General features: G+C 40.7%; 1 protein-coding gene across 2 annotated transcripts in view; it reads right to left on the minus strand.

The window, feature by feature from the left end:
* adam12b (ADAM metallopeptidase domain 12b) overlaps window positions 1–27569 on the minus strand; it is a 150547-nt gene that overhangs the window by 14493 nt on the left and 108485 nt on the right. For both annotated transcript variants that reach the window (XM_066673641.1, XM_066673632.1), the window contains exons 12-18: window positions 17070–17247; window positions 12675–12764; window positions 10008–10203; window positions 9604–9712; window positions 7789–7987; window positions 7578–7655; window positions 1866–1974 (exon numbers count right to left, since the gene is read on the minus strand). In XM_066673641.1, the coding sequence (XP_066529738.1) occupies window positions 1866–1974; window positions 7578–7655; window positions 7789–7987; window positions 9604–9712; window positions 10008–10203; window positions 12675–12764; window positions 17070–17247 (959 nt within the window). The remainder of the gene's footprint in view (window positions 1–1865; window positions 1975–7577; window positions 7656–7788; window positions 7988–9603; window positions 9713–10007; window positions 10204–12674; window positions 12765–17069; window positions 17248–27569) is intronic.

The following is a 27569-nucleotide window of genomic DNA, read 5'->3' on the forward strand; positions in this document are numbered from 1 at the left end:
TGAGAGTGGGTGGCCCAGTGTGGTTTTGGACGGAATATGAGAGCCCTCCAATGAGAGGTAGAATAATGTACTGTTAGGGGTCTTGCTCAAAAACACAAGGGTAGATCAACACATTTCAGCATGAGCCTTCATCAGGGAGATTTAGGTTAAGTTTATGTGCTGTTCATAGCACGTGCTAAGGATGTAGACTGACCTACATCCTTGAATGACTATTCATTAATTCATAGTCTGTAAGTGCTTATCCAGTTCTGGGTCACCGTGGGTCCGGAGCCTACCCGGAATCACTGGGAGTAAGGTGGGAACACACCCTGAAGGGGGTGCCAGTCCTCTACCAATGTGTGTTGACCATGGGAGGAAACCGGAGCACCCAGAGGAAACCCACGCGGACACAGGGAGAACACAATATAAAATATTAGGTGCAGTAATTACTTTTAAAGCGTTTTTGTGTAACATAATTGTAATTAGAAATTCAAACATTCTCCTGCTTTTTAACCATTTTATGTTAATTGTTGTGTGGTATTAAAGAGGATCATTATCCATTAAAAAACCCACAACCACTAACATTGAAATCACCACTTTTAAATTGTCTAAACCAGAACTCACATGTACTTTTGGATACAGTAGTATCCCTAAGAACAGGACAAATCCATGTAAATGTTTTTGCAGCACTTTTTCCTTAATGGAACTCATAATGGAAATGCAGTGATGAATAAATTTTTCTTGCTTGCCAACATTAGGTAGTATTTTTTTTACCTTAAAATGACCTTAAAACAGCTTTGAAATCATTGTGATGCTTCACTGATTTGTAATCAATGAACAGAGAACAAAGCCTCCTTCATTGCTACTCTGGGCTTAGCACTGCAGAAACTGCACTATGTGACTCTAGTCTAGACTAGTAAACTGCCTCTCCCTCCACCTCCCGCTTGATTTCAGGAAAATCCTGTAAAAGTGAATCCCAGAGAAGCCCAGAAGCAAAAATACCAGATCATATTGTTCCACTTGACAAAATAGAACATTTGAATTTTTAAATTACAATTATATTTATCACAAAAATGCTTTAAAACCTTTATACACCTAATACATTCTTTATAAAAACACTCTTAAATCAAGCTCTTTGTTTAATCCAGGGTAATCAGTAGCTTTCAAAGTAAGAATCCAGTATCAAACAGGCTCAGCTTTCTCCCCTGATTCTTTCCCCACATAATTCTGAGAAGGTTTTCATCTAAAATGTCTATAGCATGTTCCTCAAAAACAGCATGCTGAACCACAGAAAATGCAGAGCATGACTCTCAGTCTTTCAGGCTTGTTAAAAACTGTCGGTCATCAATCAACCAAGGTGCAGCAAAAAAGAATAGGCCTAAAGACATATTATTTTTCCTGTTATTGCCTATTGTTCATTACTGGCACAAGTTAATGTTAGGAGAAGCCTGGTGATTTAAATTGGTCAGGGGAGGAGTAGTTTGATTCTCAAATCACGTTCCTTATTATTTGCAGGAGCCACACCGCGTTGTAGTACGGCCTGGGTATAATCTTCTTTTCAGAAGGGAAAGATCCCTTAGCTCAGTTTTCTGTGGCAAATTAAGAGCAGAGAGACCAAAGTGCATGGGATAAAATGTATTAGACTCTATTCTTTAATAATCGGAGTTCTTTTGTATGTATGCGTGCCTGGAAAATTAACTGCATTAACTAAATGAAAGTAAAATAATTTATACTAAATAAAAGCCAGAATTAATTTGCAAAAGTTGAAATTGCTTTAGAAAGTGCATGAAATATGCAAATAAATAAAAGATTATTCAGAAGTGTATCTATTTTAATAATGTTACTATTAACTGGTGAGACACCAGCACAATTGTCCAGTGGTGTACCTGCCAGTCTCATTGGTCCACTGTCCACACTCCCACCAAATCCCCCCCTTTCGCAGAAAGGTGGTGCCCAGTGCGCTTCACAGTGGCAGTTCTTCTTATTGTTACACACCTGCACTCACACACACACACAAAGTAAATGTGTTAATATCATATCATATATGGAGGGTCAAGTATTAAAATACATAAAATGAGCCCATGGTTGAATGTTGGTATTTTCATGTTGCTTTAATATAAGCTATACACACACACACACCCCTGCAAGTCCTCTGCATCATGTGTCAATGCAGTGGGGGCACAATGGCATCACACAAGGACAAGAAAGGTAGGCTGAAATACTCCTATTTTGATCAAACCATTTAAATAATGAGACTCAGCCTTTTCCCACATGAACATAATTGCGTCCAAATATCAGTCCACTCTCAATGATGATTACAGCAGTTGAAACCAAGCGAATGAAACAAAACGAAAAATGCCATCATGGTGTCCTTTTAAAGGTGGGTCACGATGACCTCTCCCCTGGAAAAGGTAGCTCTCAAACCAAAAAAAAAAAAAGTGTGGGTACCTCACTTTTTGCTAAAGCATTAATGACACAGGTTTTCAAATGTACACAAACAACTTGTATAATCTCCATAGAAAGGTATGTATGTCATGAAATGGGATGCTACACATGAGAATACAGTTACCAGGCTCAGTGACAAGCATTAGTCAGAGGTGTGCGTTATTTTTAGTGACTATTGGGTGGGCTTTATAAGTGAATTTTCAACTAGTGTCTTCATAACCGTGTCAGTATGTTGTTGATTTGGTGTTCGAGACTCTCTCAAGTGTTAAAAAGCTTTTGCATAACACAATTCTACTGAAAAATTCAAACATTCACCTGCTTTTTGATAATTTTATGGTAGCTGTTGCATAGTATTAAAAATTACTATTGTAAAACTATACCAAAAAACACCTAAAAGTTAAGTATTAATACACTACATTCATGATCGCTAGCAGAAGAATACATTCTTCTCACTTGCCATTTTCAAACTGCTTAATTCTTAGGTTATTTGTTGTCAAATAATGACAACTGCCATTTTTAATAATACACAAAAATAAGGCTAAAATGACAAAAACAGCAGGAGCAATTATATGTTACAAAAAAGGCTTTAAAATCCAAAAACACAAACGCCAACTCCTACTCTACCCTCTGACTTTTGAAACCTTTACAGAGTGACTCTGAGCAGCAGAAACTGTACATTTTACTCTGGTTCTCCTGAATCAGTAATAATCCTATTTCAATTTAAACCAGAACATCCCGGTGCTGCTCTAAGTCGGTATAAATGCAATACTGTGCTGACCTACATATTCTGCTTCCATCAACAAGTGCCGGACTTAACCAGTGATTACGCTGGAAATTGTTCTCTTTGTAAGGCAGAACCCCAATGCTGTTATTTTTCGAATGCTGCCCGCAGAGACCCAACGAACTAGATTTTAGAATTCTGAACATCTGCACGAGAGAAGGAGGCAAATCAGCATTTTTCACTGGAACGGATGTTTGATGTGTGTTTTCAAAGTCTCCTCCATTCCTTTGGCTGTGTTAAGTAGCTTTAGGAGTGGTCAGGGTGATGGTTTAAACATAGAGGGGTGCCCTCGCAAAACAGCCACACACTTTCTTGCTCTCTCCCTCTCTGCCTCAGGACACGCAGGGGAGCCTCGGGAGGTAATGGATATCAGCTGTGTGTGTGTGTGTGTGTGTGTGTGTGTGTGTGTGTGTGCAAGGGTGAGTGCACGTGCATGTTTTCATATGTTTGTGAGGACCTCAAAGGATGTCATCCTCGAAGGATAGGGGTATGTGAGCACTGTGAGGACATTTCAAGTGATCCTCAACTTCAATTGATTTTTTTTTTCCAAGTGGTACTTTAATGTGGATGTTTTACTTGTGGATGTTGGGGTTACGTAGAGGTAGTGTTAATGAGCTACAGTAATCATTATTTCACCGGATGTCCTCACAAGTATAGCAGAACCAAAGGGTTTTGTGTGTGTGTGTGTGTGTGTGTATAGGGATTAGAGGGTGTTCAGTGGACTGGAGACTCCTTGCCCTGAGCAAGAGTGTATACCCTTTACTTTGGACTAATGCAGCCATCACAGACTCACCATATAACACACACACACACACACACACACACACACACACAATCTCTCTCTCTCTCTCTCTCTCTCTCTCTCTCTCTCTCTTTAAATATTCAGAACACACTAAATATACATTTCTTAAAGCAAAGACTTAAATATTAATAACAAACCAATCAGTATATTACATGGAAGTATTAAGTCCTTTATTAGCTCTTGTTCATTTCTAGTTTTTAGTGTTATGTCCAGAAAAACTTCCAATTCCCACTCGTTTGGTCTCCCTCAATAACATAATGCTACCAAGCTGGGAGGGTGAAGGCTGCACATGCTTCCTCCGAGACGTATAAAGCCAGCCACCACTTCTTTTCAAGCAGCTGCTAATACAACATCATTGGACAGTTCAGCACTCAGGGATGAGGGGAGGAGGAGTGCCCTATACCCACCCCTGGTTAAAAAGATTAAATGTACATAGAAAACCACACATCTGCTCGTCATGTAGCTTTGCTAATCTTTGATGAGTTTAGCATAAAAACAAAACAAAAGGTTCCATTACCTTAATCCCAGCATATAAAGAAAAATTGTGCAATAAATTTAGACAAATTAAAAAATGCCAAATTTCACTTTGGTCTCCGTAGAGGGTTTGTTAACTTTTTTGCATGCAATTTGACCAGGAATTTTCAAACCTTTGCATATGACTGTATGTTCCTGGCCTGGATAATGAGCCCAGTACGGCACAGAGAGAAGCTCTGCTCATTAGGAAGCAGCAGTCAGACTGAGTAGGTCAGTGGGGATAAACTCACAAACAGGCAAACACACACACACACACACACATACAAACACAAACACACTCTCCAACATCATTATACACCGGCGTCCATCCCGAATCAACAGATCAGGGGACGGGGACGGGTCAGATTCGGCTTTTGTTTTGTTTCAACCACTGCTCTCCAATTCAGCGAGGACCTGCCATCACACATCAGTAATCTCAAACAACACTAATTCACTCTGTCAACAATAATCCTTTTGTTCAAACACAAGACGTGGATAAAAATAAGTCTGCACTTAGCCTTGAGACAGAAAAATGCAAACCCCAAAAGCCTTGAGCACACCACATGGTGTTGGAAATTATAACAGATTATAACAACAGTGGACATCATGCATTTCTACTCTGTCCAAAGAATAACACGCATCTCCATTTTTGTGGATTTAGTTTACTACATCATTAGAACATAGCAGCTGTCCTTCACGGTGTGAACATATCACAATGAACCATTAGAAATGCATATGAAAATGTTTCTGCTGTTGTTGTTTGTACTAATATACCAAAAGAAAAAAATACACCTTCAGGTCAATCGCGCGAATACAACATCGACGTGGTCTCTACCTAATCCAGAAGTAGTCAGAGACTCCTAGAGTATACAAGATTCTACAGGATGAGCTCAGCTTCTTATTAGAGATTCTTGTCCACCTTAAATTATGCAGGAGTAGAGGTACTGCACACATCATTGTCATTGACTATTGACAGAATCTGTTCAAACGTGAGTGGTTGACCACTGTAGACTACTAGGTTACCACCAAGAGATGTATCTTACATGCTCCACATGTCAAATCCAAATGGCCCAAGATACGCAGGCTACAGCCAACCAGCACAAACGCTGTCAGACTGAGAATGAGGGTACAGTCTAGCAAAAAAATAAAAATTTTTGATGCTTTAGCCAGGGCGAGGGGTTGTTTTTGTGGGATAGTCGGCTGGTTCGAAATAAACAAAACACCCCCTTCAGGGTGAATGTGGGGTATGGATGTAAATAACAGCATGAAGTGATGGGGATCTTGGCCTCTGCTGCTGGTTTTCGCATTTTAGATTTTTTCCCTGGCAAACACTTCACATGCTGGAGCCAAAAGATGATGAATGGTGCTTTAAGTGGAACATAAATGAAGCTATTAAATACAAGTGCTTTAACCTTGGTGGGGCAATGAAGACCGATCACAAAGCAGCAAAACAGCCGTTGGAATCACAGGAGCTGGCGAATACTAGAGTGGGGCATGCTTACCAGAGCTGGGAATAATTGAGAGTACAGCACTACCCCTTGCCTTATCAGCAGTGCACTAACCAAGAAGCAATAACATTAGGTCCGGCTCTAATCAGTATTGATTTTACCATGCTGTTTCTGTGATCCAGTTTACCGCAGTGAGCAGAATGGGGTGAGCTGGGATAAGCAGAGGAACTGCCGTGTTTCCAGTGGGGGATGGGGATGGAGAGGCTTCGGTTGTGTAGACTAGGGACTATTATAAAAGAGTGAGTTAGATGCCGCACCTCCAGCACAGGCCAGAGCACCGCAGCTACACAGCGATTTCAATTTCACTGAGATATCCAGATTTAGAATTTAGTGCATGAGACAAAAAATGAGTGACAGCACTTGGAAGCAACTGTTACCCACCAGTTAAAACTTTAAATTTGGTTTGGCATGAGGGGTCCCCTGCCTTGTTTTATGGTATGGAAACTATGTAATTTAATAACTATTTAAATATTATTAAATATTGTCACAAAAGAAAGGAGAAACCTTACACACTTTAATATTAAGTGATTATATATATATATTGGTTCCTTAATCATGAATAGAAGACACATTTGTGTTCAAATGTGTGCAGATTGATGTTGATATTTGTAATTTTAATTCAGAGGATGTTTCCCCACCATTTGCTAGCTCCCAGTCTGTTTATCCGCTGGAGAAATCTCCGGTGCTTGTATGCAGTGGTGGCTTGGTAAATGGAAAACAAACTATTTGGCTCGCTCCAGACTGGCACAGGCATAATAAATAAACACTAGCTGGAGGGGTTTGGAAGGTGGAGAGATCCCAGAATGTTGAAAAGCAAGAAAAGGATTGAGGATCTTGTTTTATTCCTACTGCAAAGGTGGGTAATACTGAATAACCTTTTGCTGTTTCAGATGTATTACTTGAGGTGGAATTGACTCTAACATTCCATGAAGGTAAACACAGACTGAAAGTGCTACAAAAGTGCTAGAAAAGTGACAAATGAGTTTCTGTGGTGAATAAAAACTTACGGACAAGTTCAACTTCAACCAGTACAGTAGACTTAAAAAGTCCACCTTAAAAGATGCAGAGCTTCTCAATTAAAACAAACCAGACGGGAGTTTGTGTTGCTGTTCTCCAGAATCGTCTATAATTGATATGGGAATTATATGGCATCAACCGAAATGAGGAAATATATTGTGATATAAATTTTGGCCATATCGTCCAGCTCTAAGGCAAAGTAACCTAGGACCCCCCCAATTGTATTTGGTTTTGCTTGCCCACGTACACAGTGCTTGCCAATGGGGACATCTGATAACGCATAGTAACTGCGTTCATATTTTCAGGATGTCCAGAGATGTTGTGTTATTAAATTTCAAAAAGGAGCGGTGGCTGTATCACTGTTCCAGTTTCATATTGTATGACTGGAGGGAGACGTACCCAGTGGGTGGACCTGTCAGTGGCTAAATTAGGGAGATATGTCAGTATAATAAATATAGATATAATGATAATATCTGCAAAACTACAACTTTCTGGAAGTGTTAATATTTGTCTGTGTGCTAACACTGCTTACCCCTCTGCCGTGGCACTTCCCCGAGCACTCATGCACTCCGAACACACTGACATTCTGACACTGCCTGTTCAAACACATCTGCAATAGAGAGGAAAAAAGCAGAAAGAGCAAGAGAAAAAGAGCTATTGAGTAGGTGTCAGCCGCAAACATCAACTCTACTGACTAGGTGTTAGATCTCTACTTGTTATTGGAGCACAGCTATTTGTCATACCATGCCCTCGGCACATTTAGTGCCTGCCAATACCAGTCCTGGGTCGGGCATGTCATCCCCGAGGTACACGTGTGTCCCCCTACACAGGATACGTCCCCCCTCCTGCAGCGGGATGTTGGTTTCTATGGAAACAGCATTGGTACCAATGACGGGCCTGTTGGCACCCCCTTGGCATTGAATTTTCCCGCACTTAGCATCGCTGTATCAAAACACACACACACACACACACACACACACACATTAACACAGCGATCAATGGACAAGAACAATGTTCTCTTTCACTGTGTTCTTTGGAAGGATAAATGGGATAATATGACAAAATGCTCCGAGCCTGGTTCAATTTATCCCACAGGCCGAAGAGATCCTTTTGTTTGGGGGGATAATCTCAACGTTTACCCACTCTCTATTTGCACTGCAGGTTATATTTCTCTTTCTATAGAGCTGTCTTTTTTAAAAACTAACGTCTAACATGCCAAAAAGAAAGTAAAATAAATAACTTCATTAATTGATGCAGTAACTCTCCATATTATGCTCCTAAAATGTTCTTTCGTAGCTGTAGTGGTGAGTTTGGAAAAGCTTTAGAAACCTTTGGAGAACATCCTGTTAAACCTAGTTTGATTATATACAGTGGTATAACTACCCTATACCTTATGCACACAAAATAACACACAGAAACCATATTACAGTATGATTCATTTGTATTTTTTAAATAAATTATCAAAATAAAACGTTCATAAAACGTTAATAAAACATTTATTTATTTTTACAGGGATACACAGATTGGACTCGCTTCCCCATTATGTTTCATTAAGCAATAACCATCGTAAATCCAGTTAAAGAAACACTAGGTAAGATTTGCTCCTGGGCTCCCCCTACAGTTGCAGAGTGTAATTTATATATATAACACAGTTCTGAAATCAATGAGGAAGAGAAGGTTACACAGTGCCATTTCTGCAGTGCTGAGTAGCAACAACAGAGGCTTTATTCTCCTATTACAGGTCAGTAAAGCATCACAATGATTTTGAATCTGTAATTTTAAGGTAAAAATACTACCTAGAGTTCTTTTAAACTAACTAATGACTTCAAAGGATAGATACAAATAGAGTTCAATCAGATATTATTCCTAAATACCTCAAGATATTACCCATCTACTTTACTTTAACAGTACATACACTATACATTTCCCTACAAAACTGCTGTGCTCTTCAATTAGACTGAGTCTTATGAAGCTTGACTAGCATTGCATTGGTTGTTATGGATGAACATTTGGGTCAAAAGGGCAATTACATAATTTCCAAGATGCATGGAAGCAAGATTAATCCTCCTCCCAGTCCTAGGGGAGTTCTACAAGGATTCTGCTTCAGTGGAATATCAGGTGGAGAACACTTGAATAACAATGCTCTCTATATTGTCTTCACATTGCATGTTGAGTCAAACCTGGGCGGGTTAGAGGCTTTGTAGAAAGGAAATAATTGACTTCTGCTGAAAAGACCTTTCTCCTCATTAAAAGGAGAAAACTCCAAAATCCAACTGTCTTCAAGAGATAGTTGTACAGAGAGGAAAATGGAACCAGTTTAGTCAAATCTACACAATATAATAGAGGTTTTCATAGTTTAATAGTAGTCCATCAGCCAATACACTTCATCAGCTGAAGAGAAGCATTTTCTCCTTTTTACAAAGATCACATTATATTATGGACACTGGGTCAGAAATGCTTTGTAGTCTTTTTTACTGTTCTGTCAATATCTGCCACTGCCTGTCTGTGTAAGTATGATGGAGAGGCATTAGGAAAGGAGGTGTGCATGTGAAGCATACCAGGGTTCACATTTCGCAAAAGAGCCTTTGGAATCCTTCCCACAGTTTCCATAGGGGTCTCCTGCTGAGTTCACTCGCTCAAAACAGATACCGGGAGCAGGTTTAGCTCCTAGAGAGAGAGAGAGAGAGAGAGAGAGAAACACAGCATTTTAAGGATTAACTTCACGGTGGGTCTGGAGCCTACTTGCAATCATTTGCAACTCTGCAACCTTCTCAAATATATAACAAAACTAGTCCAGGTACTTAGTCTATTCCTAGACTACATACCATTCTGAGGGGAGATTCTTCATTCCTCAGAGTTTATTTTGGAGTCTGGAATATATTATTGAAATAACCACACCCTTTTCTAATATGATTTGAATAACAGGATTTTCTTGGAGGCTCTAACAGTAAATGAGACTGACCTGGTCCCCAGAGGGTGATGCACTGCTGTTCGTGTGTCTGGCAGATGCCGTTGTAGCAATAGCCGTCTACATTGTGGCAGGCATGTCCATCATGCAGGTAAACATTAGCCGGACAGTGAGGACTTGCGCCAGTGCAGAACTCCGGCAGGTCACAGGAGTTACTGGACTCTCTGCAAGGTGTTCCAGCAGGCTTCAGCTACACACACACACACACACACACACACACACACACACACACAGTCTCAGTTAAAAGAAAATTCACTACAAGAAGTAAAATTTAGCCACGATTAGCTGTAATTGAATTACCAAGAGAAACTGGGAGTGAGATTAAGGTCATAATCTAATTATATCTGAATTATAAACTCTTAAATATGATGTACAATGCTGATTCAATCCTTAAAGTTCTTCTGACAACCCATCCTCAGACTGCTCCACTTTGCTGCAATAGTTTGTGGTGGTGGTTTGGGGGTCATTACTGTTTGGCTCTAGTAACCATGGTTAACGGACAGCCAATAAATATTTACTGGTTGTGCAGATTTGCAGAGCTGCACTATTCTGGAGGTGTGCACTTCAGCACATCTATGAGCCTACCCCGATAGCAATGAATATTTTGCAGTTCTCTTAGGGCCCACATTTGGCCTTAAATGTCTGTGTTGTCTTGGGGTGAGTGTGGTCGCCTTAGCTCGCCCACAGGTCCACCTTATATGGGCCAGATATCAGTCCAAATCTAGGCCACACTTGGTCCACAGATTAGGCTCAAAAGTTGCTGCTATATGAGTATGCATGATACGCTTACCCATCATTCCCATGGATATATTCTGAGGTATAAACCAGATGGTAGATTACACTTTGCACACTAGCCACCTCAAACCCATTCTGGCTCTGAATCTGGCTCTGATTCAAACCAGAGTTTGAACCACATTCAAATCTGTCTTAAATTTGGCTTGAAGTAGTCTGATTTCTTCTGGATTTTTCCTGTTCAGACCAACTACATCAGTAAATACAAACCGGAATTGGTCACTTGTAAGTTGGGCACTCTGTCTATAAACCAGGTTTAAGAATCGATCCGATTTGCCCTGCAGAGTGAACAGAGCCTTTGTGATTATGGTAGTATGATACTAGTTGTTCAATCAAAGATTCAGTTAACTTGCAATGATTGAAACTAACTTCAAGGACATCTGGCATAGTACTGATATGAGACCACTAAAAAGACCAGATTCCTTGCAGTAGACTGCACATGTCCCTGCTCTCGCAAGGCACTCATTGAACATGACAGATACTTCAAAATGACAGGGTGAGATTAATAAACTCAGGGGCAGGGCTGCACTGCACAACAGACGGCTTAATTGCATCGTTCTTGGCATTACTTCTTAAGCTAATTTGGCATCCACTCCTACCTGAAATAAAACTGCGTGGGCAACGCGAAGGGACAGAATTCAAACAGTGGTGGTTCGGAGGGAAGATATCAAGCCAATTTCCTTAGCAAGGAGGATTATCATGTTGATGAGAGACAAATCTTTCAACACATATATTTCAACTCACGACCTTTTGCTGCAGGGGCAAAAGCTTTAGCAGCTCTTCTCGCTCTCTTCTGCACTCAGGGCCAGCTACGCAAAGGCTTTGTATAATTAAGATCATCTTTAAATGGTGAAGCATGCATTATGTTAAACTCTTCCCTCTCTCCCAGTTAATATGAGCTCAGTAAAGCTTTTGGGAAAGCAGGCACAGTACTGTATGGCCACTAGTTTGTGGACACATGTTGATCCAACATTTCTTATAGAAGGATGGGTACTACTTCTAATCCAAGAAAGTTAACACTGGATGTTGGAACATTGCTGTGAGGATTTGATTGGAGAGGGGTGGGTATCTCTGTGTTCTTCTATAAGGTCTGAACACTTTTGTTATTACAAAATATAAATCAAAATTTTGCTACTAAGTACTCTGAACACAACATAAACCCAAAAAAGAACCCAGCATTTTTAGACCCCCCCCCCCCGAGGGTTCCAAAGGATTAATTAATCCCCTATATATCACACCTGGCTCTAACTTATCCCAAATATAGTAAATGGTACTCCATCTCTCCAGAAGATGCAGTTCCACTGCTCCACAACTCAATGCTGTGAAGAATTTACAAGCTGTGAATTCGACTTAGACTTGTAGTCCCCTCTTAAAAAGATATAGTGTGGCTAGGCTAGTTCTTCTGTACGCACAGTGGGATTTCAGTCAGTCTTGAATGCAAAATTAAGGGGCAGTTGCCAATAATTGCCTCAAAGCAAAACCAATATTATTCTTTAAGGATGTTGACTTAGCAGTGATCATATCAGCCCACTGCCCCGGTTTAGCGCTGGCACAGACGGCCTCTGGGGTAGAGTCCTCTCTCTCTCTCTCTCTCTCTCACTCTCTCTCTCTCTCTCTCTCTCTCTCTCTTCAGTCAGTCAATGAGCCTCGCTCTCTGATTTATGTGTCTGGAGCCCTCGGAGGAAATTCACTGCGTAGTTCTGCAGAGTAAATGACAGTTCATGTTGTGCTCTCTAATGGGGCAAAGAGAATGCGTTTTCCACACTTTCCCCATTTTCCCCCCCTCAGAGAAAGACGGGAAGTAGGAGGGAGAGGGAGGAGGGGGTGAGGAAGGAAAAAAAAAGAGAGAAAACGAGATCAAACGAGTACCTGGCAGTTTACGCAGCACTGTCCATGGGCGCACACGGCATCCCCTTTGAGAGTGCAGGTGGTAGCATTGCAACATGGGTTCATGCACTCCTGAAAAACACAAAAAAGCACATAAATGATGAAAAATAATTTAATAAAATTTCTGTTTACCTACATTTTCACAGAACTGTCCTCAACAGCAATGAGAGCAACTCAAAGCACTCTGCTTCTGCTTATTGTGGGATGCAATATGATCATTTCTCACTGAACACACACATTCAGGTTATTCCACAATGCAGGATTTCTCATTTAGTCAGCTATGTTAAATGCAAAAAGTTGAAGACTGTCCAATAAGAATCTCCTTCAGCTCTTTTCCTATTGGACAGACTGACTTTGGGATTATTTGTTTTCCACAATCTAATTTATAAACACTGGTTTTATTTTTATAATAAATATTCATAATTAGTGTCCTGTATGATTTTATCTTCATGGAATTTAGGCCGTTTATGGACTCTTATGGCAGGATCACGTTTTATGTTCACATGTGCAGAAAAGAGGAGATCTTATCCTTATTGGTTGCTTTTTATCTTTCATTCATTGTCTGTAACCCTTATCCAATTCAGGGTCACGGTGTGTCCGGAGCCTCCCCGTAATAACTGGGTACAAGACAGGAACACACCCTGGAGTGGGCACAAATCTGAATATGTTTTATATTTTAGCAACCTTTTGCTTTGATGACAGCTTTGCACACCCTTTGCGTTCTCTCAAACAGCTTCATGAGGTCGTCACCTGGAACGGTTTTCAGTGAACAGCTGTGGCCTCGTCGAGAGTTAATTTGTACAACTGCTCGGCTTCTTAATGTGTCTGAGACCATCACTTGGGTTGTGCAGAGGTAGGGGCTGGTACACAGTTCTCTACAGTGAACTACAGCCCTATTCCACCGACGACTAATGACAAGGTGTGCCCAAAATATTTGAAGGACCCCATATATAACACCAAAGAGTGTAGAAAACACTATGGTCAATTGCTGTGATGTTATTTTCCCGGCTGATTCCCTGTCGTCTTGTATTAAACTCTCTCCTGTCTGTTAATCCTTTACCAGTTTGTGCAAAACCATAGGAACATTTTAACAGGGAACAGCAGTCTTTGAAAAACAGTTTTTGGGTTGTGTGTGTTAACATGCATGGTTTCAATTAGTGGTCCCTGTGAGGACCTGTCAGTACTGTTATTAAAGAGAGTTTAAAAGAGAGATCTGCTATTTTGAGTCGCTGATCTCACCGTACAGAGTGCGTATGTTTTAGGAGTTTGTTTCCAGGGCACAAAAAAGGTATGGAATTCATCAACTGAAAGACAAAACAGCAACAGAACAGACTACACAGAAAAAAATTGATGCACTATGAGTCAAATGTGCACACGTTTCCATGCACAGTAACTTGCAAAAGCCAGAGACCATCCTTTTATTTAATTTCCAGTTGGAATGGTCAGTAAGTACATTGTGTACTTGTCTCAATACTCATGTCTTTGTGTATGATGAGCCTTATCTACCACTACACAAATCTCCCAGGTGATGCATAATGCTCTGCCTTACAAACCACAATGCCCACTCACATCACACACACCACAAAAAAACTCAAAAACAACCCCTAAAACCTACATACGTGGAAGTATGACATTCATAAGTAATTATACAGGCTAATAGCCATCATAATAAGGTGTTACGTATGCCATTATATACACATTTATTCATGGGAAGTGTTACCACTGCTTACGAACTAATCAAATAAATGACGACTGGTCTCTGACTCCTGAACACTACTGTGTATTTCAAGATAAATGCAGTTTTATCTTTCAGTAGGCTTTTGTTTGGCTATAACCATATTCATGAAATATAATTTGCTCATATGGAAATGATGCAGCTACACTGACAGAATTATGTTTTTCAATGAAGGGCATCACTTGCTGGAAGCACACCAGGTGCGTTTCCTTAGAGGAACTTAAGAACACATCATATGGGACACAAAAATGCCGTGGGTGGGGGGGTTGGGTCTGTGTCTCTCTCCCTCCTGTGCTCCTTCTTTCCTTTAACAAGGCCCCAGTGTGCTAGCTGTGGACTGGCAGCATATGTTGGGTCAGGCTTGACCCCTGCTGGCTGTGGGAGAAGTGGCCTTACAGGCAGTCTGACGTCAGCCTATTGTGTGTGTATAGACACAGACTGACTGCGGAAAGACAAACAGACAGAAAAGGGTGGGCTGGAGGGGGCCAGGGGCGTGTGTGTGTGTCTCATCCTTCTGGCAAACACATAAGCTCCATGGCTGGGCATTCGTCTGGCCTTTGGCATACACTCGCTGGATCCCTCCAGATGTACAAATGTGTTGAACGCTCTCTTACAAAGCCCTGTCAGGTTTCGGTGCATGATATAAAGAACACATGGAAGATATTGGCTCCTGGCTTTGTTCTTTCACAAACAGGTCCAAACCCAAAACTCAGTCCCGACTCAACACGCAAACCTACTAATCATCCACCTGGAGAACAGTCAAGGCTTTCAAGGAAGTGCCAGAACAAGCAACATGGAGAAGAGCACACGACACACTGCTTTCTTCTGCTGATTATTATATAAAGAGTCTGCAGCTGAAATGAAGGTGGCTCCAGTGTGGGACAATTGTGTGTGTGTGTGTGTGTGTCCTATTCTGGAAAATTCAATCCCCAATGACCCCCAGTTGTCTGTATCCACACGTAACCCGGGAGGTGGGTTGGGAGTCACTCCCACCTGTGGACAATAGACATCATACACACACTCACCCAGTCACACGCTCCCACCTGTGGACAATAGACATCACACACACTCACCCAGTCACTCCCACCTGTGGACAATAGACATCACACACACTCACCCAGTCACTCCCACCTGTGGACAATAGACATCACACACACTCACCCAGTCACTCCCACCTGTGGACAATAGACATCACACACACTCACCCAGTCACACGCTCCCACCTGTGGACAATAGACATCACACACACTCACCCAGTCACTCCCACCTGTGGACAATAGACATCACACACACTCACCCAGTCACTGCCACCTGTGGACAATAGACATCACACACACTCACCCAGTCACTCCCACCTGTGGACAATAGACATCACACACACTCACCCAGTCACTCCCACCTATGGACAATAGGTATCACACACACTCACCCAGTCACTCCCACCTATGGACAATAGACATATCACACACTCACCCAGTCACTCCCACCTATGGACAATAGATATCACACACACTCACCTAGTCACTCGCTCACAAATACCAGTGGATAATTTCACACATCCAATCAACATGTGTTTTTGGACTGTGGGAGAATCCTAGTCCACTTCGAGGAACAGTTACTTGAGTCAATGATCCATGGCCTCTAGCAAAAGTGAATGACACAATTTCTGTTTACTTATATTTAAAGGATTATTCCACCCAAATATTTTTATATAAATACTTTTATGTTTAAATGCTTTTATATCTCATTCATCCATTCATTTTCTGTAACCGCTAATCCAGTTCAGGGTCGCGGTGGGCCTGGATCCTACACGGAATTACTGGGGGCAAGGTAGGAACACGCCCTGGAAGGCGTGTATATAATATATAATTATATAATTTCCTAATCTCTTATAGATTTAAAAGCTCATTCCATCAACAATCTAAATACTCTAATTCCAACAATATGTAAATACTCATTGGTTTGAAGGCCACCAATCTTTGAGACACATGAACACAAAACTTGGGGGCCATAATATTTAATATCAATAAACACACCTTACGTACACACACACACACACATACACCTGGCTGTCATCCATATTTTCCATGTCCTTATTTCTTTGCTTGGAGACAGTGTCACAAAAACACAGGGTCCTGGAATTGGAGTCCTGAAACTGCTGCCTCCTGTTCTGCAGCTACTCACATCTAAACCAGAACCCCAGGACCCTGAAGTTGTGTGTCAACAATACAACCGGTTGCGTAAACATGCCACCCCTGTTTTTTTTTTTCAGTTTCAAGACAAGACCGAAGCAGTACAATATATTGCAAGCTATTGCAAAAATGTTTTTGGGGTGTATTGACGAAAAAAGCAGAGGGCACATGCACATTTATTAAAAACATTTTTTTTAAAAGCTAGGTATCCATTAACTTTTCATTTTCACTGTTTGTGCCAGCAATTTCAAAGAATACACATCAGTACAACTAGCGGAATTGGTTCATTCATCAATGATGGCATATTTCAATATATTGCATTCACTGTGTGCTGAATACCTCATGTCAGAGTAACAATGCACTTGATGGAGTGCTAGTGAGTGACTCACCAAGCAGCAGTCAGTCGACCGGAGGAAAAGCTGAATAATTAACCAGTGGTGTTACTCTTACCTCTGGTTCTCCACAGTCGCACTCCTCTCCTTCTTCCACATAGCCATTCCCACATTTTTGTCCTCCGTAGAGCACTTTGACCTCTGGCATGTTATACAGACACATGCCCACTCCCTTCTCCAGACTGGCAGCCAGGTCCTTTTTACTGCAGGTACTGAAAACTGTGGGGAATGGGTACCTGTCCCGATTTAGAAAAAAAAATTGAGTAAGAATGAGAGGAACATGAGTAAATGTGTGCATTAAGATCTTAAGAACTGAACATCTCTCCGTGGTTCTTCTGCACAGGGTAACATGGGGTAAGAAGCCCCCTCAGGGTGAGATCCCTTATTTGCTCTTTTAATTAAATTATGAGGCCAAGTGTGATCCTAATCTTGACACATTTACTGATGTTGGGATCTAATGCTGATCAGTGCATTCCTGGAATTTGTTTCATGTTCCATGAGGTTTTTGAGGTCAGATTTTTTGCCTTTAGATAACACCGATTTGAGAGTTTATAATGTAAATTTATATATGTATATATAAATAAAATGAATTATGAATGTTGTGGAAAATGCAATACAAATTGTTTGATAGAAATAAATATATCAACTGAAAATATAATTCAAGGCCTTAATGTAATGTATAAAGACAAGGTGCAAAAGTCCACATTTAACATATTTCCCCCAACTATTACTACTTTAGACTTTCATCATAAAGACATACACACAACATAATTGAATAAACTATGTTAATATGCAAGCAATTAGCTAGTAGATTAATTAAATCACATTAATTATACCCCTATAATACCCATTTTCCACAAGGTAAGTGTTCCTCAGTCTCCTGGGGTCTTAATGAAAAATCTGTGACATGTTTTGGTCAAAATACCACAAGGATCAGTCACCACAACACCCCCTCGTTTAAGCAGCCCTGTTCAATAACCAGTTTCAGCACCTGTTCCTTTCAGATAAAGAGCCACTGTTCACCCCCGACCCGAGCAAACAACAGTGAGGAGCAGAAGATCTGGTTTATAGATGTTTTTGCTCAGTTCTCTTTCGTCTTCATTTTTCATTTGTTTAGTTTTCATTTTTATTTAATCATTGTTCTTATTTCTTCTTGTTGGTCTAGTTTTGCTCCTTTTTGCCTAATGACCCTCTGACATAAACACAGGTCTGATGACATTATTGGAGATGAGGAGATGGGACAGTTGGAAAATTTAACTGCAAGATGCAGCACCCAATCATAATGATTTGTTTTATCACATGTTTACTGAAAAAAAACAAAAAACAAACACAACAACTTACAAAAAGTTACTGGGAGGTCACTGTGTATTTGTTAGGCTCCAGATACACAACATGTACATTAACAAGTAATTATTTCATAACATCCCCAATCATAACTGATATTAAATCAAAGTTAGTGTATTTTCTTGTTTAGAGGGAGGGTGCCTTTTGTTGCCATTGTAACCCATTCCCCTTCATGTTAATTTTCTGCTCTCTGCAGTCAGTGAGGAATGTGCTGTAACGCAATTACACTATCGCATGACTTACAATGAAAATGCAAATGTACATGTAAATGTGTGTCCAGTATCCACAGATGGGGTTATTTTGCTTAGGGCAGTGAGTAAGAAGAGCACAGGGAGGTCTTGACTTTCAGAAACAGCACAGTATGGGCAGTTATACATAGCTGGAACCAGGACATGAATCAGGGATGTTCCTAATAGTGTCTATGTACAGAGACCAGAACGTGTGAAGCATGGGAGCATGTCTTCAGTTTGGCTTTGGACAAGGTGACCTCTTACTTGGAGGCTGAAATAGAGGAGAGAGAGAGATGAAAGCTTTTTTTCTATTTTTTTTTCCCCTCCCAGAGTGCAGCATTGAGTCCAAATCTGCTTGGACGTGCTGTACAATTCAGAATTGTGATTCAGGAGGACAGTTTTTGGATGATTTCACATTTGCTGGTAACACACCCTTGGGATAGCATAAAAATTCTTCATATGACTGTGCCTGATGCTAGTAACCCGGTCAGATATACAATAGCCGTCAAATTCCGAACTCCAAAACTTTTTTTTTAACAAACAAATGCTAACAAAACAAGGATTAGCCTATGACTTTAACACTGACATTCATGCTTCAATCCGCAAAGAGATATGGCGCTAAGCTAACAGCACAAGGCCATATGGTGACAGCTCATAGCTAAAATGCTCATTATATCCATGTAGCAAATCCCTTCCCAAGAGCATGATTATATGCTAAACCAGTGATGTCTCTGACCCTAGCTTGACCACGCCACCCTAATGACCAAAGTAGCAAGTCTGATCCCCAATCTGGCCCTTTCAGGCAGAGAACTGCTGCTGAGGACAAGAATACTAGAAACTGGAGCGGTCAGACTCATCATAGGAGGGAGCACTATAAGCTCATTTGTGTCTCGTTTGCATCTCGTTTGAGGCCATTCCCTTCAAATGGCTTGAAGAGGATTCTCCACAGTCTGCTGCGGCCAGACAGCCTAAGACTTGGCTCCACGCTGACTCACTCAAACAAGCACAGAACTGATCTTTCACAAATAGAGTCCACCACCTCATGAGCGAACGTGCAACTTGGAGTTTCTGAATCTTTAAAAGTGTTTGGATTAAGAAAGCTTGCACATGAACGCATGTGAGGGAGGAATTCATATTTTAATATTCATGAAGTTAATGGGGCCGAATACTATTTACAATTCTAGTAATCTATTGGTCTGGATTTGCTGTGCTACCCCTACTTCCCAGTATTTGTATCTATTATGGTGCTTTTTCACTGCATGGCCCTTGCTCTGCTTGACTTGGCTCTATATTCATTCATTATCTGTAAGCACTGGAATCATTGGGCGCAAGGCAGGAATACACCCTGGAGGGGGCGCCAGTCCTTCACAGGGCAACACACACACTCACACATTCACTCACATACTCACATCTATGGACACTTTTGAGTCACCAATCCACCTACCAACGTGTGTTTTTGGACTGTGGGAGGAAACTGGAGCACCCGGAGGAAACCCACGCGGGGAGAACATACCAAACTCCTCACAGACAGTCACCCGGAGCGGGAATCGAACCCACAACCTCCAGGCCCCTGGAGCTGTGTGACTGCGACACTACCTGCTGCGCCATATAGCTTTAGGCAATTTAAATTAGGCAATTTAAATTAAAACTTGTTCTATAGCACTTTTTACAACTGGTGTCACAAAACAAAACGTTACAGAATCAGTACCAGAACAGACAAATTGAATCAGAAAGCCCCATCTTGTATGTGGAACAAGGTACCCTCTTGTTCTCGGCTTGTTTGTGGTTCCTAAACATGGTAGAGACTAAACATGACGTGTAAACCTTGCAAAGTGCTGACGGACCAGAGCGACTTTCTCAGGAACAAACTTATCGTTTGTAAAAATCACCAAGATACAGTAGAGATCACATTTTTTCTGACTCACGATTATAGCTTGTAGAATTATGCCATGGTCTTTGGACTGGTGGCTGACAAATAAATCCACCAGCAGCTATGTTTAGTCCCAATGTAAAAAACATTTTTAGCACCATTTTTTATTGTGGTTTCCAAAGCCCGAAAGCTGGATGGTGGTTGTTTGGAAGCTGGGGTTATACTGGACAAGCTACCAGGGCCAAACGAGTAGAACCATGTAAATTTGAGTACAGCAGATACCATACAGTGGAAAAATGTCATTAGCAAACAAGCAAACAACACTGCCTAGCGCTACTACCTACCAACCCTGAACGAGTGGGTTTTTGCGCTCTTGGACTCATGGCCACAGAATGCTGAGGCACAGCGAGGGTTCAAACAAGTGATGATAGGGGTAACATTTAAATAGTTGCACCAATACTGGCTAAAACATTGTAGCCACCGTCCTGTTAGCAAACAGTTTTAGCCCCCTATGAGGGTACAGTGCTAGACCAGAGGTTATCAAGTCTAGACCTTTGATCCAGTTTCCAGGATTTTAAAATAGCTGACCAGTGCCACACTATAGCTGCAACTGATAAGATGTACCCCACTGGCCAGGTATAGCATAATACCAGCTGGCCATTTCAAAATCCTTTGAAGACATCCGAGTTAAACTCCACTAATAACTAGGAAATAATTCATGTGCTTGAGAAAAGAGATTGTGAGAGAGGGAGCATTCAGCTAAAAAAAGGGAAGAGACTTCTTTCACTTAGCCATGATAAGATCAATCAGGCGACTAGTAGTCTCCTCGCACTTGCTCTCCGTCTTATCTTTTCACAGCATGATCTTTGATCAGCCGGGAGAATTTATGAAAACACATGACATGAAATCCTGCTTAAGCTAGGATTTCATCTGACCTGCTCATGACATTTTCGACATCATCTAAGAACGTTGCCAAAGGGACATCTTGGTTAGGGGTTACAAGGTCTCAGTTACCCTCAGACATGTGCCCTTTATTTCTTCTGTCAAATCCAATAATTGCATGATTCCATTCACTAGATTAACACCAAATTATGATTATGATATCATGATAACCTCATTGGCGGTTCTAAAGCTGCACAAACAAACCCTAGCAATAAACCAAAAAAAGAAAAAAGCATAAGCAAAATGACCAGTATAGCATTTGAGCTATTGTAATATATTTGAGCACCATTTCTCTTCATGGCAAGTAAATTCTCTAACTGTGCTTCTCTATAAAACTCTATATTTTCCATCTCTTGAGTTTTGGTTAAAAATCACTTCTTTCATCCTCCAGTGTCCTCTGTTCTTTCAGTGTTTGCTGATAGACATTATTTAACTCAACACTGTGCTTCCATTTCTGCAATGTGCATTGGTCTTGTATTGCTTGAACATTTGCCATTAGCATTTGCACACATTCAGTGAATTTCTCTGAATATTTTAATAGCTCTTTGGCTTATTTTTAAGGGCAGAAACAAAATGCTCATGCTGCACAAAATGCCTCCATATCCTTTTTTCTTGACATTAACATTTTCTCTAATTCCTTTACAGGTTGTTCCCATTTGTTTGTGTGTATCAATGACATGTGCTGTCTCCAAAGGTTGTGGGGTTGTGTCTAGACAACCATCCAGCTCCATCACCCATCAGAAGTGTAAAAAAAAAAGAAAAGGAAAAAAAAAAGGAGGCGTGTATGTTCCCTTCTCCTATTCATTGTCGTACTCATTCTTCCTCTGAAGCAGAGCAACCTCAGTCAAATCTTGAGTGCACTCCTATGTTCTCTTTCTGAAAGGAAGCTGGGTGGGGGGTGTTGGGTTCCGATGGAAAATCAAGCCTCTATTACTGTCACCAGTGCCAGCAAAGCAAAATAATCTGAGGATGAAAGGGAGGAAAGAGGTAGGGAGGGATGGAGGAAGATGCTGGGAGGAGGACATGTTTGCCATGAACAGCTGTGCTCTCCTGGGGGAAGGGGGGCGACGGGGTGGGGGTTTAGCCAGCTCCAGGGCTGAAGTGTAGAGACATGGTGAAAAATGTTTTTTTTTTTTAACATAATGTAAAACTAAATCAGAAAATTGCAATTGTTATTAAACTGATTCACTTTGTTACATTTACTGTAAAATTAGGTCAATCACATGCAAAAGTGACTTATTTAAATTTTCAAATGTTCAAAAATGTCAATATATTTAGTTATGTCAAACTGAACATGTAAACACACATGGAATGGTATTTAATTTATGATAAATTGTTAAATTAATACATTAATCATTTTAACATATTTGGCCACAGCTTCATTAAAAAAATCCTTTCATCAGTTACCATTGCATTTTATATAATGGATTAGGCCATAAATAAATACTCCCAAATCTGAGAGACAGGGTGAGAGATACAATAAAGAAAGGCATACGCTTGGAGAGAGAGGTTTACTGGGTCTGTCTATATGGCTCTGCCCCTGTCCTCATCGTACCTTGGCTCGGCTTAACAAAAACACACTCCCACAAGCATGGCATTGTAGGAACAGTAGCCTGAATTTTAAATATGACATGTCACATTGTTGGTGTGTGCGCGTTAGTCTTGCATAAATAATATAACCTGTAAAAGGAGAGAAAGCTTTATATGCCCTTCTGCCTCAAGACACTCCTCCAAACCATTAAGAGTGGAAGACTCCAGGGAAATCTCTGCCATCTGACATTAACAGGAACAGCAAATCTGTGATGGCTGGTAATAGCAGGGCTTCAAGTACAAACTCTTATTTAACTAATATTTAATGCCTCTGACCCTGCCATCATTACACAATGTTCCTCAACAACTTTGAATAAAATATCAGTGTGTTCCTTTCAGTGAACAGTAATGTGGTTCTAATAAAACAGAATAGTACAAATAGTACATTGTACTATTCAAAATATTCCTTATAATTATAAATTTGTGACGTTCAGGTGCAGCCACTGATACAAGCAAACACAGGGTTATATCCCGCTATATGGAGATAACACCTAACCCCGCTCCCAATCGCTGAGTTTATGAATTGAAACATTCAAATAGATGTTGGATATTTTTGTGGCTGAAGGCTATTAAACCCATGACTTTATAACATTCATATATCACTTTCAGAAAAAAAAAAAACTCCAGCTTTATGGAGTTTTATAAACACACGAATGTCACAAAATCTCCCCACCACTTCACTTTTCAATATTTCAGGCAAATTCCACACTCATGTGGAATAAGACAAATTCAGCAGTCCTCCTCTCTCTGTGAGATATTCCGAGCCGTCCTGCTGAGCTTGTGAACAGTGGAGAAACAACGCAGAGTGTTCCTGTTTCATTTCCTATTATTTATTTATATGAAACTTTGTAAATGACCCAGTCCATCTCCACTAGGTGATAACACTGTATTTGAGGCTCTGAGTTGTTTCTTGAGTTAATTAACCTTGACACGACCACAGACAAAGCCACAGTTCCCGCTGAAAAACCTACTCTTCTTTGGTTCCAGCTGAGAACAAATCATTCTGGTTCATGAACCAGTTTGTCGGTGGAAACACGGCAAAAACAGTTCCAAATTTAGTACACAAAGTGGAACTGTTCCTCGTTAGTGGAAAAGCGCTATGTGAAATCTGGCTGAACTAACAGCAGAAGGTGAAATAACTTTCCTACTCTTGCATGCACGTGTCAACACTACGAGTCAGTCAGTCAGTAGTCTGTTATTAATTGATTCTTAGCAAAATTGTGCTAATTTTGTTACAATTAATTTCATTTTCATTCCTCAAACCATGGAGACTAGGCTTAGAACTTTATCCTAGGGGCTTTAAGGTCTGTCATCATTATCGTCATCTTATTGATTCAAGGTCCCAAAAACACTTGTAAACAATTTTTCTGAACTCTTCCCTTTCCCCAAAATGTGCACTGCCACAGAACCATGTTCAATCCTGAGGAACAACATGGAAAGCATTCATAAACAGAGAAGTGAAACTGCCAGAGGGTACAAATTAAAAAGTGCTATTTGCATCCTGACCCTCATTACCTGTGCACCAAGGCCACTTTCTGTTTAAACCCACCCCCCAACCTCTGAGGCCTGCTTTGTGGAAAGAAATTAAACTACACTGAAAAATCAAGACACCAGAATATCTGACTGGAGCTATTCCAGTCTCGGATTCTTAGGCTTTAATATGAGTGACATGTTGAGGAGGATCCGAACGGAGAAATGTCAATAGGGAAGTGATACGGAAACAAAACATATGGATTAACTTAGAAGCCTGGATTATTTGTATGTACTTTCATACCACAGGACCAACACAGAGCTGTTGTTATTTCGGTGATGGGTCATTCTCAGAGCTGCAGTGACAATGATGCTGTGCTGTGTTAGTGGGTGTTGAGCTGGTACAAGTCAATCAGTATCAGGAGGCCATTTTGACTTACTAGACAACACTAGGGTGACCAGATCTGAGATGGTGAAAAAGAGGACATGCCTCCCGCGGGGGGAAGCTCTCGCCCCTCGCTTCCGTTGTATGCTTAGCTGAACCTATGTGTACTTTTAGGTCCTTTACAACTTCATTTGCTACACAAAACATGGGAATTTCTTTTTTAATTCATCCGAGAAATTACATTTATGTTTGGGCATAGCTGCTCGAGATGAGGGTAGGTACATGAGCTTTGCCTGACGTAAACAAGTTCTACTGACATGCAGACTGACCAATTAAATGTTTACAGAGAAGGTTATCGACCAATAACGGTAGCTCTACAGTCAGACCGTCCAATCAGAAGATTTTAGGCTACTTCACCACGCCCCCTTCTCATTCAAGCGAACCAATCGGAGTAGGGGAGGGCGGGACTAGTTTATGAACAAAACGCTTCTCAAAGTTCTATGTAAGCGCTAGAAAAACAAAATAAAAACAAAATGTACAACTGATATACCCGAGTGGATAGAGGATATCCATAATACACTGTGGTGCTTGGTTTAAAGACTCCTGAGTTTATTTAGGAGGGTGTCAGAACAGCAATGGCAACCTCTCCACAGATCTATCAGTTGCAGATTTATTGAATACATACATTTTTTCAAACTTGCTCTAAGCATATGCTAGGAATTTTGAATTAAGGGCCATCAGACAACAAAGAGCAAACCTACCTGCAGTACACTCTCTTTTGCATCAAGTGAATTTTTTTAAAGGTTCTTCACACTCATGCATCTCTGAAATATGGTTCCCTTTGTAGCACATACATTTTTTAAAGAGTGCAGCATCTGAAATCGTTCACTACCCTCCTGATATCATTTCCCTGTAGTAGTGCACTATATAGCGAGTAATGTAGGGAATAGTGAGTAGGGGCCATTTTGAACATAGCCAAGATATTAGGCGTTAAGTTTTAAAGCGTTTTGTGTAACGTACAAATGTAATTCAACATTTAAACATTCTCATGTTTTGTTATTTTACGGCGACTGTTCCGTGGTATTAACATAATGTCATTTTATTCCACAAGAATAAATCTATAAATGATGTATTAATACACTACATTCACGCTAACACTTAAGTCACCATTGAAAATCGTCTAAACCAAAACTCAAAATTGGACTCAAATGCAGTGAAGAATAAAGTCACACTCACTATTTTCAAACTTCTTAATTTTAGGTTATATTTTGTAGAATAAAATGAAAACTATAAAATGATTTATTCATACGCTACGCAACAGTCACCACAAAGAGGGAGAATGTTTAAATTAAAATAATAGGTTACACAAACATGCTTTAAACCAATTGTACACCTTATACTGTATACACGCCATGGTGCATAGAAGGCCACCTGAGATAACAGTGAAAGACTGGCTCGGCTTGTACAGGGACTCAGCAGAGGTGGCTGGCAGGAATAATAATGGCAGGAACAGGAAGGGCCTTTGGCAGGGAGTGTGTCCAGTGCTAAAGCCTGGCTCGGGCTTGAAGGAGCTTGAAGCGTTCAGTGCTGAGCAAAGCTGCCTCTGGCTGGCAGAAGGTCAGCCGGGTTAAGAGAGGCTGGCACGGGGAGAAAGGGAGCGAGAGAAAGGCAGCTTTCACATGGGCTGGCAGTCGGATCCAGGAGGCATCTGAAAGTGGCCTGAGGCTGGCAGTGTTTTTTGGGGCAGAGAGAGACACACACACACACACACACACACACTTCCCTTCCAGTGTGCTCTCAAGAACTGCTGCAGGAAGTATGGAGATAAGGAGGACCAGACATGCAGCCAAGCATGAAACCCCCCCTTTCCACATGTCAAGTGCCCATGTCTACTCAGATCCTCACAGATTCTCCCAACACTCTTCACTGCCAAACCACACTGATCCTAGCCTCCTAGCCCACAAGCTGCGTAACCCCTTAAACCTTCCTCCTGGAATCATATTCACCCTTCCACCTGAGTGCCCAACAAATCCTTTCCTGAATCATGCTCCACTTCCAATCATACCACACCGCTCCCTGCTAAATGTTTCTTCGGAACTTGGCAGACAATCCAGTGAACATACCACCAGTGTTATATTCACAGCCTTTGACTTATTTCACTCATTAACCCCAACAGCAAGTCCAAGCTGTAAAGTAATTTTTTTATTTATTTTTTTAAAGGGCTTGCTGTTTGATTCCTAGAACTGTATGAATGATGCACAAGGCTTCATTATTGGATGCACTGTGACTAATCCCTTGCAGAGGGTTTTATTATTATTATTAACAAATTTTTAAAAACTTTTTTATTATTATTTTTTTCTAATTCTAGGAGGCTTTATAAGACTGAAGAACAATTCCTGATTATCTTCCTCACTCTGGATGCTGGAGGTAAATGCTAACACTGTTATCCCAAAGACTCATTAATACTTCAGAGGTTTTGTCTGTTGCTTCAGGTTATATTGCTGCTTTATTTTCATTTTTACTCTTCTCATTTTAATTTCTACACTTTGCTTTTGTGTGTTTCTGATGACCTTTCTTTTCTTAAAAAAGGGAAAGATGAGAAGTCACCATCACTGCATTTGCACATTAAACGGAAACACCACCACCCTGGGCTGCCTAGGTCAGAAAACATGAGATAAAACGAGTCACTCATTTTTCTGCATTTTTGTACTGCTACTTTATCTGAAT

The sequence above is a fragment of the Hoplias malabaricus genome, chromosome 1, assembly GCF_029633855.1.
Source record: "Hoplias malabaricus isolate fHopMal1 chromosome 1, fHopMal1.hap1, whole genome shotgun sequence".
NCBI classification, from domain to species: Eukaryota; Metazoa; Chordata; class Actinopteri; order Characiformes; family Erythrinidae; genus Hoplias; species Hoplias malabaricus.